This window comes from Notolepis coatsorum, assembly GCF_963971535.1.
Source record: "Notolepis coatsorum genome assembly, chromosome: 1".
NCBI classification, from domain to species: Eukaryota; Metazoa; Chordata; class Actinopteri; order Aulopiformes; family Paralepididae; genus Notolepis; species Notolepis coatsorum.
The window spans coordinates 76789922-76804921 of NC_140165.1; the positions used below are offsets into that span (position 1 = coordinate 76789922).

General features: G+C 43.0%; 1 protein-coding gene across 1 annotated transcript in view; it reads left to right on the forward strand.

Moving 5' to 3' along the window:
• dnah2 (dynein, axonemal, heavy chain 2) overlaps window positions 1–15000 on the forward strand; it is a gene marked incomplete at both ends in the record, with an annotated part of 509699 nt that overhangs the window by 228950 nt on the left and 265749 nt on the right. Inside the window, 2 exon segments of the mRNA XM_084326360.1 lie at window positions 1904–2085; window positions 8237–8679. Coding sequence (XP_084182486.1) covers window positions 1904–2085; window positions 8237–8679 — 625 coding nt within the window.

Genomic DNA, 15000 nt, shown 5'->3' on the forward strand with positions numbered 1-15000 from the left:
CTGATGCACCGATGGTACATAGTTACACACCTCCCGACTGATGCACCGATGGTACATAGTTACACACCTCCCGACTGATGCACCGATGGTACATATATAGTTACACACCTCCAGACTGATGCACCGATGGTACATAGTTACACACCTCCCGACTGATGCACCGATGGTACGTAGTTACACACCTCCCGACTGATGCACCGATGGTACATAGTTACACACCTCCAGACTGATGCACCGATGGTACGTAGTTACACACCTCCCGACTGATGCACCGATGGTACATAGTTACACACCTCCAGACTGATACACCGATGGCACATAGTTACACACCTCCCGACTGATGCACCGATGGTACGGGGTACTGACGTGTTACTGTACCTATACAGTAGGTTAAAACAGCCAGGGTATTTGGTATTGCAGAATTTCTGCAATATTAAAAGTGTGAGCCAAGTGTGTCAGACCTCCAAGCAAACACAACCCGGGTTTCCAGAACACCTCAGCAGTGCCACAAGCTGATCGCCTCCATGCCACGCTGCCTCCATGCCACGCCACCTCCATGCCACGCTGCATCGATGCAGTAATTTGTGCAAAAGGAGCCACGACCAAGTACTGAGTGAACATACATGAACATACTTTCAGAAGGCCGATATTTCTATATTGAAAATATTTAAAATTTTTGTATTGGTCTTCTGAAATATTAAAAAATTTTGGAGATACTGATTTTTGGGTTTTCATTAGCTGTAAGCCATAATTATCAAATGGTAACAAATGAAGGCTTGACATATTACACTTTCTATGTAATTCCTCTATAATAGCTATATGAGAGTTTCACTTTTTGAATTGAATTACTGAAATAAATGTACTTTTCCACAATATTCTAATTTATTGAACTGCACCTGTATATCTGACACTGGGAATACATTCCCGGATGTCCATAGATGTCCCTAGTAGATACCAATAACATGCAAATAGTAGTTGTGGAGCAATTCTTCATTTACTTGGGTATGCACTTTTAGGCACATTTTCTGAAAACATAGCTAGGGTTAATACTCTGGTTTAAAAGATAATGATGTATGTCTACGTGTTGTGTCATTTGTAGGCTTGAAAACTAGGGATGTCCGATATTATCGGTCTACCGATATTATCGGCCGATATTGGCATACATTTTTTTTTTTACATTTATTTAACCTTTATTTACCCAGGCAAGCAAGTAAGAACAAATTATAATTTTATTTATTGTCAAAGTATGCATGATGTTGTGTTAATTACACGACAAGAGATATGTAATGTTAATTACCTGAAATTATTCAGTTTTTTGGGGGGGGGGGGGGGACACGACCCTGCATATATCGGTATCGGTTGATATCGGTATCGGGAATTAAGAGTTGGACAATAGCGGTATATCGGTGTCGGTAAAAAAGCCAATATCGAACATCCCTATTGAAAACATGTTAATTTGTGAGATGTGTCTGTGCAAAAGGTCTAGATTGAACCATGTTAAGGCAGCTTGACTAAAAACAACACAGCTCAGCTGGACTTTGGTTAAAACCACACGATGTACTGTAGTGTAGATGGCTGTGGCAGAAGAGAGGGATGAGAGCCCCGGGCCCATGGCAGAGGGGGAGGTGGTCGTTTTGTTGTCTCAGTTTGATAGGTATAAAAGATGCGATGAGTCAAGTGTTTTGCCAGTTCTTCCGTGTGCAAAAAATAACTCCTGTACTGCAATTGCATGTAAATCAATAAAGTGCCCTGTTCATTCCTGAAAACCTTTCATCCGTAATCTCATTTCCAACGACACAGGTCAAAGGCAGTAAAAAGTGTCAGTGCTGCTGTGGATGGAGTCAGATAAGCAGAGTGACGGACAGATACTGTACCTGTCAGTGAGAGGTGTGATGACCAGCAGAGTGACGGACAGACAGATACCTGTCAGTGAGAGGTGTGATGACCAGCAGAGTGACGGACAGATACTGTACCTGTCAGTGAGAGGTGTGATGACCAGCAGAGTGACGGACAGACAGACACCTGTCAGTGAGAGGTGTGATGACCAGCAGAGTGACGGACAGATACTGTACCTGTCAGTGAGAGGTGTGATGACCAGCAGAGTGACGGACAGACAGACACCTGTCAGTGAGAGGCGTGATGACCAGCAGAGTGACGGACAGACAGACACCTGTCAGTGAGAGGTGTGATGACCAGCAGAGTGACGGACAGACAGATACCTGTCAGTGAGAGGTGTGATGACCAGCAGAGTGACGGACAGACAGATACCTGTCAGTGAGCGGTGTGATGACCAGCAGAGTGACGGACAGACAGACACCTGTCAGTGAGAGGTGTGATGACCAGCAGAGTGACGGACAGACAGATACCTGTCAGTGAGCGGTGTGATGACCAGCAGAGTGACGGACAGACAGATACCTGTCAGTGAGAGGTGTGATGACCAGCAGAGTGACGGACAGACAGACACCTGTCAGTGAGAGGTGTGATGACCAGCAGAGTGACGGACAGATACTGTACCTGTCAGTGAGAGGTGTGATGACCAGCAGAGTGACGGACAGACAGATACCTGTCAGTGAGCGGCGTGATGACCAGCAGAGTGACGGACAGACAGATACCTGTCAGTGAGAGGTGTGATGACCAGCAGAGTGACGGACAGACAGATACCTGTCAGTGAGCGGTGTGATGACCAGCAGAGTGACGGACAGACAGATACCTGTCAGTGAGAGGTGTGATGACCAGCAGAGTGACGGACAGACAGATACCTGTCAGTGAGAGGTGTGATGACCAGCAGAGTGACGGACAGACAGATACCTGTCAGTGAGCGGTAGGGCTGTCCCCGACTAAGGATTTGGATGGTCGACTATGATTGGCCAAAATGTGCCGTTAGTCGACTATTGGTTGACAAAAAAAAAATAATAATAGAAGTATAATATTTGTAATTTTTTCTTTTTTAAATGTTTACATTTTTTATAATTTTTCATCATTCCATTTGGGCTGTGGGGGTGCTTATTGTCTGAAGGAGTCGACTGAATGCTTCTTGTCCTCTGCAAAAGCATGCAATTGGTGATATTTGTCTAGTCTAGTGTGTTCATTAGATGGGTGAAATCCTCTTTCAGTGCCTCTGTGCCTGTTTTCGTAGGAAGTTAGCCTCTGGTATGCGTGCCATTACCGTTAGCCACGCTTCTAGGCCTCTTTTATTTTGGAAAGAATGATAAAAAAAAATAAAAAATTTATAAGATTTATTTTTTTATTTTTTTCGACTAAGAGGTTAGCAGTCAACTACGGCTCCTTTCGACCGATTAGTCGACTAATCGACTAATAGGGGTTAGCCCTACCTGTCAGTGAGCGGTGTGATGACCAGCCGTCCTGAGTTCCCCAGGTACTCGTAGCCGTACTTGAAGTGTGTGTTGGTCTGACGGATGACACAGTCGTCTACATCCTGTTGGAAGAGAAAGAGAAGGGAAAGGGTGAAGCAAGGTCCCTCAGGTCAGCCAATCAGAGGCTGCTGACAGTCCGGAGGTCTAACCAACACTTTGCCGCCCGACCACGAGTTAATACGGGTTTCAAATCCATGCGTTGTGGACAGAATCACGTAAAAAGCTGCGGCAAGTTGTTATTGCTTTTATATCATTTTAATAACCGGGTCAAGGTCGCGGAGCGGCACTGCATATATTCCCTAGTCTGTGAATTTGAGGATGTGCAATACCGGCCAGATCCTCTTAGGGGCGCCATCACTCCACTGCAGTATGCCCTGTGGGCGAATGGATCACTTTTTTTTTTCCCTTTCAATGGAGATTTTTAGTACCCGGATTCTGATTCAGCATCTTGTACCGTGGATTACGTTTTGAATCGCAAATTTCACCATGGAATAAGGGGATTTATCATCAGCCAATGGACATATCAATCTACCAGATGCCGATCGATAACGGGGAAATGCTCGGGGTATCTCACCGGCTCATGGTAAGATCTTTTTCACATAAATTACAGCCAGATCAGAGCTTGCTATGATACGCAACCAGCCGAGCAGTGTATGTGGCTAGTTACACGACCACTGTTATTGGTAATTGTGAAGTGCCACTGACAACGAATGACACTTTTAATAATGACATCCTGTTCTTATGTTTATTATATATGATTATGAGGAATGTCTGTATATTCTTCCTCCCACTTGTGTAAAACTGTGAGAACTATGGACTGTGGACTCTGGAACAGTAACTTGTGCACACTACAATATCTTGTGTGATCCTGGAGAATGGAATAGGCCTATGATATGACGGATGTCTTTTTGTATTCTTATATAACCTGTATATTCTTTATACACTTTAAAACTATACTACAGTTAATGTTAATGTTATGTTACAGTTAATATGCAGTCAGAATGGAAACAGAAACCTTTTTGATAATGCCGTCTCTGTTAGAATGGGTAGGAATGTGCTCCCTCTATATGTGGCCTTGAAAGATTCCACTCCAGCTCAAGCTAAGAGCAGGGTGGCACATTTTAACCCTTGCCTGTCCTGCCTGCAGAGAGGGCCGGGATCCGTGGCAGAGGAAACTGGGTGCTTTCCCAGCACAGAGAGACAAAAGGAGGAGTTCATCCTTGCGGAATGCGTTAGGTGTTGTACGTTGGTTGGCTAGTGGAATGACATCACTGTGACATCACTGTTTTTGGACCAATAGAAAAGAGATGATATATAAATGGCTGCTCCAACTTCGAGAGGGAGGATTTTCAGATTTGCTATGCAGTTTTTCCATTTTTTACTTCAAGACACATTTAGTGTTAGAGATGAGATGTTTTGTTTTTATAATTATTTTTAACTGAGTTGGACATTTCCAATACAGTCTCTTTTGTAACTTTCAAAATAAAAATGAATTTTTATAATTATCCATTGAGTTCTTGGACTGCTTTCTGTCAGCAATGCCAGCCGTGCCCTGCATTTCTTTGAGGTGACTATGTTAAAGATTGAATCAATTGCTGGTTAATGCTTTTCAGCTAAAGTTATATATTATATTATGCTATTGACGGTAGCAATGCTTAGTTTCACTGTTTGTTGTTTGAGGGTTCCGGTATCTCGGTGTTCGATGGGCTCTGTCAGGTTTGTGGGAAACCGATTATCTAATCACTGCAGGACTGGATGATCGGTGCCACTGACGGACGGGCCTGTCGGATTGATAGGAGGTATTGGGGCGTGCAAATAATGATTACGTGTTAGTACGCTAATATGGGTAGCATTAAAGGCATTTCGTAAATTGATGATAATAATAATGGTAATGATAATAATAATATTATAGCAATTACAGACCATTCCTCACAAATGAGGACGGTGATGATGGTGACGTAAGATCACCAGGCTTGCAAATGATTGTTAGTACGCTAATGTTACATTATTAACAGTAGTAATACTTATTAAAAGAGTATTAATACAACCAAGCTTGTGAGCAGTATTACAGGCCTTCCCTCACAAATGAGGATATTGGCGGCGACGGGTGATGTAAGATCATCAAGCTTTCAAAGAAGCAGCATAACAGGCATTTCGTAAAATGATGATAATGATATTATTGTTATTATAGGCAATAAGAGTTCTCCCAGACATACATTCGGTTTATTACAAACAAAGAAGAGGTTAACAACTCTTCTATGCTTATATTTCATATGAACTGGATATAACTAACTAGTGACTATGAAATAAGCGTGATTAGGATTAGTAATTCACTCGAGAACTTGGTGAGTTTAGCACCTCGCAGGGGGATATCGAGCGGCCACAGGGTTCTACCTCGAGTAGGTGATTGAGATAGATAGAGACACCTGTAGCTCTTATCATGGCGTCCCTGCGTTTGGGCTGAAATCGGTAAAGGATAAACAGCCAAATAGAATAAAATAAACTAGAATATTGATAACTCTGGAATGAACAGATTATAGAAGTGAGTTTAAACATTACTCAGCACCTAGGAAGTCATAACCTTCCGCTTTAGAATACACCAGACAAAGGATATTGATCTGTATGGCCCTCAGTGGAAAGCAGTGGCAAATTAAAAGGCAAATTCTGCGTAGTGGGGGCATTGCTGGTGGGGCGGTTGAAACCGCACAATTGGATTAAAGAACAAGAGAAATGTCTCTAATGACACTGGAGACAGACACGATAATCCTCTCTAATGACACTGGAGACAGACACGAGAATCCTCTCTAATGACACTGGAGACAGACACGAGAATCCTCTCTAATGACACTGGAGACAGACACGAGAATCCTCTCTAATAACACTGGAGACAGACACGAGAATCCTCTCTAATGACACTGGAGACAGACACAAGAATCCTCTCTAATGACACTGGAGACAGACACGAGAATCCTCTCTAATGACACTGGAGACAGACACGAGAATCCTCTCTAATGACACTGGAGACAGACACGAGAATCCTCTCTAATGACACTGGAGACAGACACGAGAATCCTCTCTAATGACACTGGAGACAGACACGAGAATCCTCTCTAATGACACTGGAGACAGACACGAGAATCCTCTCTAATGACACTGGAGACAGACACGAGAATCCTCTCTAATGACACTGGAGACAGACACGAGAATCCTCTCTAATGACACTGGAGACAGACACGAGAATCCTCTCTAATGACACTGGAGACAGACACGAGAATCCTCTCTAATGACACTGGAGACAGACACGAGAATCCTCTCTAATGACACTGGAGACATACACGAGAATCCTCTCTAATGACACTGGAGACAGACAAGAGAATCCTCTCTAATGACACTGGAGACAGACACGAGAATCCTCTCTAATGACACTGGAGACAGACACGAGAATCCTCTCTAATGACACTGGAGACAGACAAGAGCTAACTAGCTCACCGCAGGCTAACTAGCCAAAAGTGAATTGAGGGCTAACTAGCCAAGAGCTAACTAGCTCACAACAGGCTACGAGCCAGAGCTAATAGAAGCTAACAGGAGGCTACGAGCCAGAGCTAACTAGAAGCTAACTGGAGGCTACCTAGCCCGAGACTACAGGAGCGCTGGCTAACGAGCTAGTGCTAATAGGAGGCTACATAGCCAGAGCTAACTAGTGCTAACAGGAGCACCGGCTAACGAGCTGGTGCTAACAGGAGGCTACATAGCCAGAGCTAATAGAAGCTAACAGGAGGCTACTAGCCAGAGCTAACTAGTGCTAACTGGAGGCTACCTAGCCGGAGTCCACAGGAGCGCAGGCTAACTAGCCAAAAGTTAATTGAGTGGTAACTGGAGGCTACCCAGCCGGAGTCCACAGGAGCACAGGCTAACTAGCCAAAAGTGAATTGAGTGCTAACTGGAGGCTACCTAGCCGGAGTCCACAGGAGCACAGGCTAACTAGCCATTGCTAACAGGAGCTACTAGCATGATAACTAGCCATTGCTAACAGGAGCTACTAGCATGATAACTAGCCATTGCTAACAGGAGCTACTAGCATGATAACTAGCCATTGCTAACAGGAGCTAATAGCAGGATAACTAGCCATTGCTAACAGGAGCTATTAGCAGGATAACGAGCCAGAAGCTAGCAGGAGCATAAGTCCTGCTACTGTGACGGAAGTGGAACCAGCGTAATCATACAGGCTGGTGTTATCGGCAGGAGCAGAGTCTACAAAAGGCTACATAGCCTGAGTCTACAAGAGGCTACATAGCCTGAGTCTACAAGAGGCTACATAGCCTGAGTCTACAAGAGGCTACCTAGCCTGAGTCTACAAGAGGCTACATAGCCTGAGTCTACAGCAGGCTAACTAGCCAGAGCTAATATCAGGCTAACTAGCCAGAGCTAACACCAGACATAACAGTCACTAACTACCCAGTCTGGACCAAGACAAGCACAACACAGGGTTGAGAAGGAACTGACGGAAACAATCACGGAATTGGAACAAATGGGCGTATTGACTATGTTGGACTCTGCTTTAACAAATACCCCTGTAATGGGAGTCCCCAAACCCGATGGATCATGGAGATTAGTGCACAACCTAATTGCCCTGAATGCAAGAACTTGCTCAGATACCAGGACAATGATAAACATAGCACAGAAAACAACCAGGAATCTGCCCAACAAACGTTGGAAGTCTAGCATTGATCTGGCTAATGGATTCTGGTCAGTACCTATCGACCCCCTATCCACCCAAAAGACGGCGTTCACCTGGAACGGGCTGTCTTATGGATGGACAGTATTACCACAAGGGTATAAGAACTCTCCGAATGTGTTCCAAGGAGTCATAGAGGACATCCTGAAAGGTCTGGACGTCACCATATACATTGATGACGTGTACTGGACCAATGACTCGGAAAAGGAACATTTGGAACTGCTGGACCAAGTAGTGACCCGCCTCTCCAGGGCCGGAGAAAAAATAGGCCTCAAAAAGTGCGAGATCGCGAAACACACCCTGAGGTATCTAGGTTTCAATATCACGGACACCGGAAAGTCGGTCAGCAGGGAATACCTGGATCAGGTAGCGGCCATAGAGAAGCCTGTGTCCCTGAGTCAGCTGGACTCTGCCATGAGAAAATGCGGCCACATTATGACCCATGTGCCTGGCTATGCGACAAAAGCATCACTACTCCACAAACTGAAAGGCAAAGCTCTCGAGGGAAAAAACCCTAGGAATAGGAACATCCCCATAGAGGAAGCGGACGTAGCCTGGAACTGCACCCTGGTAAGGGAGGTTCAAAGGGTCTAAGCGAACAGTCCGAAAGGCCTGTGAACAATGTGCGATGGTAAGGGGGACAAAACCTGAACCAGTGCCACCGGGACGAATAGCAGTATCTGAAAGCAGGACTGAAACTACTGGAGGAAGCGGGTGTAATGGCCCAATACTCTGTACCCTACCAGCCCAATACGAACGGGGTGGCAGAGAGAGCTGTACGCTCTATAAAGGATCAGATAATCAAGGAGAATATGTTGCGATCCTGGGATGAACCGACCTCCCTCCTTAGGATACACCAAGGAGGCCGACAGTATAGTTCGGACCGGAAGGATCAGAACCTGCCCTATCTCGGGCCAGGAGCATTCTTAGACGGGGGGGCTGTCCCCCGGAGTCAGTGGACGACGCATATAGGTATAGGTCAAGCTCCAGAGCATCCTCAAGGTCCTCATCTAGATCAAGATCTAGGGAGAGAGTTCGGTACCCAAGGGACGAACCTCCTAGACCGAACAAGAGAGCTAAGCAGGCCAACCTGAGACCTATCAGCAAGGGGCCTTCTCTGAAAGCTCTCCTGGAGCTCAGGATTGGAGGAGAATGGGCAGGCGATGAAACAGGGGATATTATGCCCGCATATCCTGTGACATGGAGACAGAGAGACATCGGCCTGGACCCAGGTTACAGGGCGACGAGAGCTCTGAATGGACCTGAAAGAGAGAAAAGAAATGAGTCCTCTGTGGACTGTATCTGTGATGTCCTGCGTGGCCTACGGACAGGGTCACACGAAAAGGCCAACCACACTTCAATAAAGGACTGCTACTACAATTCTCTGGGACCCGTGGGGTCGCCCGAGAAGTGACAATTCGACCTACCTCAAACTACGGGAGAGATCCAAGAGGTCAGAGGGGGTGACCTTAAGAACTATGACATTGTGTTCTTCAGACGACGACAACTGGGTGCATTGGCCGGGAACAACAGATGCAAGTCTTCCCGCCGGCTACCAGGGTACCAAGGTACCAAGATGACAGAGGGGGTGTTGAGAGTCACAGCCATCATGACCCCGCAATTGCCATCTCGTCCCCAAGTACAGACGCTATTAAGACAGTGGAAAATGACAGACCAGGATGACAGAGGGGGTGTGAAGTGCCACTGACAACGAATGACACTTTTAATAATGACATCCTGTTCTTATGTTTATTATATATGATTATGAGGAATGTCTGTATATTCTTCCTCCCACTTGTGTAAAACTGTGAGAACTATGGACTGTGGACTCTGGAACAGTAACTTGTGCACACTACAATATCTTGTGTGATCCTGGAGAATGGAATAGGCCTATGATATGACGGATGTCTTTTTATATTCTTATATAACCTGTATATTCTTTATACACTTTAAAACTATACTACAGTTAATGTTAATGTTATGTTATAGTTAATATGCAGTCAGAATGGAAACAGAAACCTTTTTGATAATGCCGTCTCTGTTAGAATGGGTAGGAATGTGCTCCCTCTATATGTGGCCTTGAAAGATTCCACTCCAGCTCAAGCTAAGAGCAGGGTGGCACATTTTAACCCTTGCCTGTCCTGCCTGCAGAGAGGGCCGGGATCCGTGGCAGAGGAAACTGGGTGCTTTCCCAGCACAGAGAGACAAAAGGAGGAGTTCATCCTTGCGGACTGCATTAGGTGTTGTACGTTGGTTGGCTAGTGGAATGACATCACTGTGACATCACTGTTCTTGGACCAATAGAAAAGAGGTCTTGACATGATATATAAATGGCTGCTCCGACTTCGAGAGGGAGGATTTTCAGATTTGCTATGCAGTTTTTCCATTTTTTACTTCAAGACACATTTAGTGTTAGAGATGAGATGTTTTGTTTTTATAATTCTTTTTAACTGAGTTGGACATTTCCAATACAGTCTCTTTTGTAACTTTCAAAATAAAAATGACTTTTTATAATTATCCATTGAGTTCTTGGACTGCTTTCTGCCAGCAATGCCAGCCGTGCCCTGCATTTCTTTGAGGTGACTATGTTACAGATTGAATCAATTGCTGGTTAATGCCTTTCAGCTAAAGTTATATATTATATATATATATGCTATTGACGGTAGTAATGCTTAGTTTCACTGTTTGTTGTTTGAGGGTTCCGGTATCTCGGTGTTCGATGGGCTCTGTCAGGTTTGTGGGAAACCGATTATCTAATCACTGCAGGACTGGATGATCGGTGCCACTGACGGACAGGCCTGTCGGATTGATAGGAGGTATTGGGGCGTGCAAATAATGATTACGTGTTAGTACGCTAATATGGGTAGCATTAAAGGCATTTCGTAAATTGATGATAATAATAATGGTAATGATAATAATAATATTATAGCAATTACAGACCATTCCTCACAAATGAGGACGGTGATGATGGTGATGGTGACGTAAGATCACCAGGCTTGCGCCGCCCCCTATCTCCCTGTCTCCGGCTGTCCCTGAGCAATGACCGGAGTGTTGAATGTCCCGTGACTAAGACGGGGAGGACGTGACCCTCTTTGCGCCGCCCCTGTGCCTCAAATAGATCCGCTATCGGCTCTATCTTTAATCTTTCAAAATGTTCAGTAGCTATCGCTATTAGCTCTATCTTTAATCTTTCAAAATGTTCAGTTGCTATTGCATGCACTCATCTGTGTTCCACTACACACATGAGTGCATGCTTACCAACTGTCCGTCTGCAACACTACTATCACCAACATCTAAGAAGGGAGATCCCCCCTTGAATGGCCCTTCTAAGGTTTCTCTCCTCCACACTGCCTGTGGAGCATTTTTCCCTATTGTTAGGTTTTAGTGAGTTTTTCCTTACCTTCGCGTGGGGTATGTCTGGGAGTGCTTGCATTCTTTAATTTATTTGCATTTATCTTAAATTTTTTGGACCTTTATGGTGTTCTTGTTCTGTTCTTGACTTATTGTTATGTTTTCTTCTTGACTTGTTTAAAGAAGACCTGTACGGCCCATGGGGACATTAACGTGTGTTGTCGGGCCTTATAAATAAATTTGATTTGATTTGATTTTGATTTGCAAATGATTGTTAGTACGCTAATGTTACATTATTAACAGTAGTAATACTTATTAAAAGAGTATTAATACAACCAAGCTTTCAAATGAGCAGTATTACAGGCCTTCCCTCACAAATGAGGATATTGGCGGTGACGGGTGACGTAAGATCATCAAGCTTTAAAAGAAGCAGCATAACAGGCATTTCGTAAAATGATGATAATGATGATAATAATAATAATAATAATAATAATAATAATAACTTTATTTGTATAGCACTTTTCATACAGAGGTTGCAGTTCAAAGTGCTTCACAACAGTAAAAAATACAGGCATAAGCGAGCATAAAAAGATAGACAGGTAGAATCACAGTGTTTCACATTAGGATCTAGCATCCCAATAGGCTCTCCGCTTACAGTTTTCAGTAACACAATAGTAAAAATAGTTTAAAATGATTCAGTTTAAAAATAGTCAAAAAATTATAAAATAGAACGAACATAAAAATACAGGCATGAGCGAGCATAGCAAGATATGGCAAATCACAGTGTTTCACATTAGGATCTAGCATCCTAATAGGCTCTCTATTCAGTAATACTCCTGTAATTCATGAACAAATAATCACAGTGTTTCACATTTGGATCTAGCAAATAATAAGAATAGTTTAAAATGATTCAGTTTAAAAATAGTCATCAGTAAGAAGTAAAAAGTGCAATAACCGACACATGAATTTGATAGGCATTGTATAAGAGTAGGCAGGGTAAGAATAAATACAAGTTGTGTCAGGATATCCCTGATGTTTCCTCTTGCCACTAGGTGGTAGCAGATATCTATCAGTGAAATGCCTGAGCAAAGAGATAGGTTTTAAGCTGTCTTTTAAAGATGTCTAGCGAGTTGGCTTCCCTGATGTTTTGGGGTAGTTTGTTCCATAGTTTTGGGGCATAGTTGATAAAGGCTGCATTACCGATCCTCTTTTGACTGCTTCTGGGAGCCTCTAGTAGTCCAGCAGCTGATGATCGCAGTGTTCTTGCTAATGATAATAATGATAATAATGATATTATTGTTATTATAGGCAATAAGAGTTCTCCCAGACATACATTCGGTTTATTACAAACAAAGAAGAGGTTAACAACTCTTCTACGCTTATATTTCATATGAACTGGATATAACTAACTAGTGACTATGAAATAAGCGTGATTAGGATTAGTAATTGACTCGAGAACTTGGCGAGTTTAGCACCTCGCTGGGGGATATCGAGCGGCCACAGGGTTCTATCTCGAGTAGGTGATTGAGATAGATAGAGACACCTGTAGCTCTTATCAGTAATCAATAATAATAAACAACGCCCCCCGCCCCCCTTTGATGCATACATGCTTTGGGACAGTCCCGATGATATGCAGTTTGAGTTATTTCTTTAGCATATGGAAAACGGAAATGCCGTTGAATATAACGTTAGCAGCTATTAGCCCTATAACTAGCCTTCCAGAAAATATATACGAGACAAAATCTGCTATAATGCTTATATTCACGGTGCTATAAAATGACAACCTATTGATGCATTTATTTTTTTCTTTAAGCCATTTTGAAGGGACGGTTTATGAACTCAATTGACAATGAGAATGGACAGATAGCAATACTATAAAGTATAGATTTAGCTGTACAAAAAGACACCGGTCTGTTTACAAAAGCTGGTCCTCAACCACTATATTAGACGGGTCCCAGCAATGTGCTCAGGGGGGGGGGGGGGGCGTGCCTTTGCTGTCGCAGCCCCTGAACAGCATCCCCACCTCCATTAGGCTTGCCCCCTCGACTGATGCCTTCAAGTCTAAACTAAAAACCCACTTCTACTTATTAGCTTTTCCCGATGTACATTGACTCATGCCCTGTTTGCCTGTGTGTTTGCTTGTGTGTCCTCCCGTAAAACTGAGATGTGATTGTTGTCTATATGTTGTCTAGATGTATCTATGTGTATCTACCCTCTGTACAGCACTTTGATTGTGCTGTCATGTGTCATGTTTAAATGTGCTCTATAAATAAATCTGATTGATTGATTGATTGATTGATTGATTGATTGATTGATTGATTGATTGATTGATTGATTGATTGATTGATTGATTGATTGATTGATTGATTGATTGATTGAAGTGGTTGTTGTTGATGTTGTTGTTCTTCTTCATTCAAGTCTAAATAAGCACCCTGGCTGTCTGGCTGCTCTTTGCTTGCGGTGAGCGTGAGAGGCTGTTTCGATGTCGTATAGTAGTCAGGGAGGGCATTTGCTTCTTCCTGCCACAAAGTATTCATCGGCACCTACTCGTTGCTATGTCAGCATAGCTTTCATCTACTCGACCTCTTCTCTTTGTCCTCTCCTCTACGTAGCAGGGCAGGAAGGAGTAGCACGATGTTAAAGTTCTAAAGGATAAGGCCAGTGTCCTTTTACTTAACATTATTTTTCTTATTGTCAACCTACAGTAGCCTACGAAAAGAGCAAAACCTACAACGCATTTCTAGTACTCTCTCTTTCTGTCCTCTCCAACATTCACATACATACATGCTAGAGTCATCTCACAAACGCATTATTTCCGGTTTTAAATGTCCTAATATCATCAGGGTTCTCACAGACATTGCTAAATGAAATTCAAGCACTTTTCCAAGCACTATTTTTCATTTTAAAAGGATACAATTCACTTTTAAATGCATTTTTTTTATAAAAAATAAAATCTGATCCAATATTTATGGCTTAAAAAAAACAATTTCCAACAATTAGTTACACTTTAAATTAAAAAATTCAATTTCTTGATTCAGAACAATTTAATCATGGATGAACAAAACTTTCAATGCGAATGGTTGATTTGAATTTCAAGGACTTTTTAGGCACCATGTTAAAAAAATTGCTGTTTTCAAGGAATTCCAGGCCTTGGCTTCTTTTTGTCAAAAATCAAGCACTTTAAGCACTTCAAGGACCTTGTGCGAACCCTGTATCATGTAAAACGGGCATTGTAGTTATTTCAAAATGCACTTAAAAAGGCAACAAGTTCTATTGATCTATGTATGTACAGTAGTGGACAGGGCAGCATAGGCCTTCTGGATACAAGCTATATATATTAGTAAGTAGGAGAAATGCATTGTTGGCTACGTTGACAATAAGAAAGAAATGATTAAATCACATCTTCCATTGTACCATATATCACAACATGAAAGGTGACCAAAACAAAACGTCACGTCGGGGCAGAAACTCAATTATGTTGCAGCCAAATACATGCAATGCTGCTGGAGGGAAAAAGCATGATATGCAGAGATTATTGAG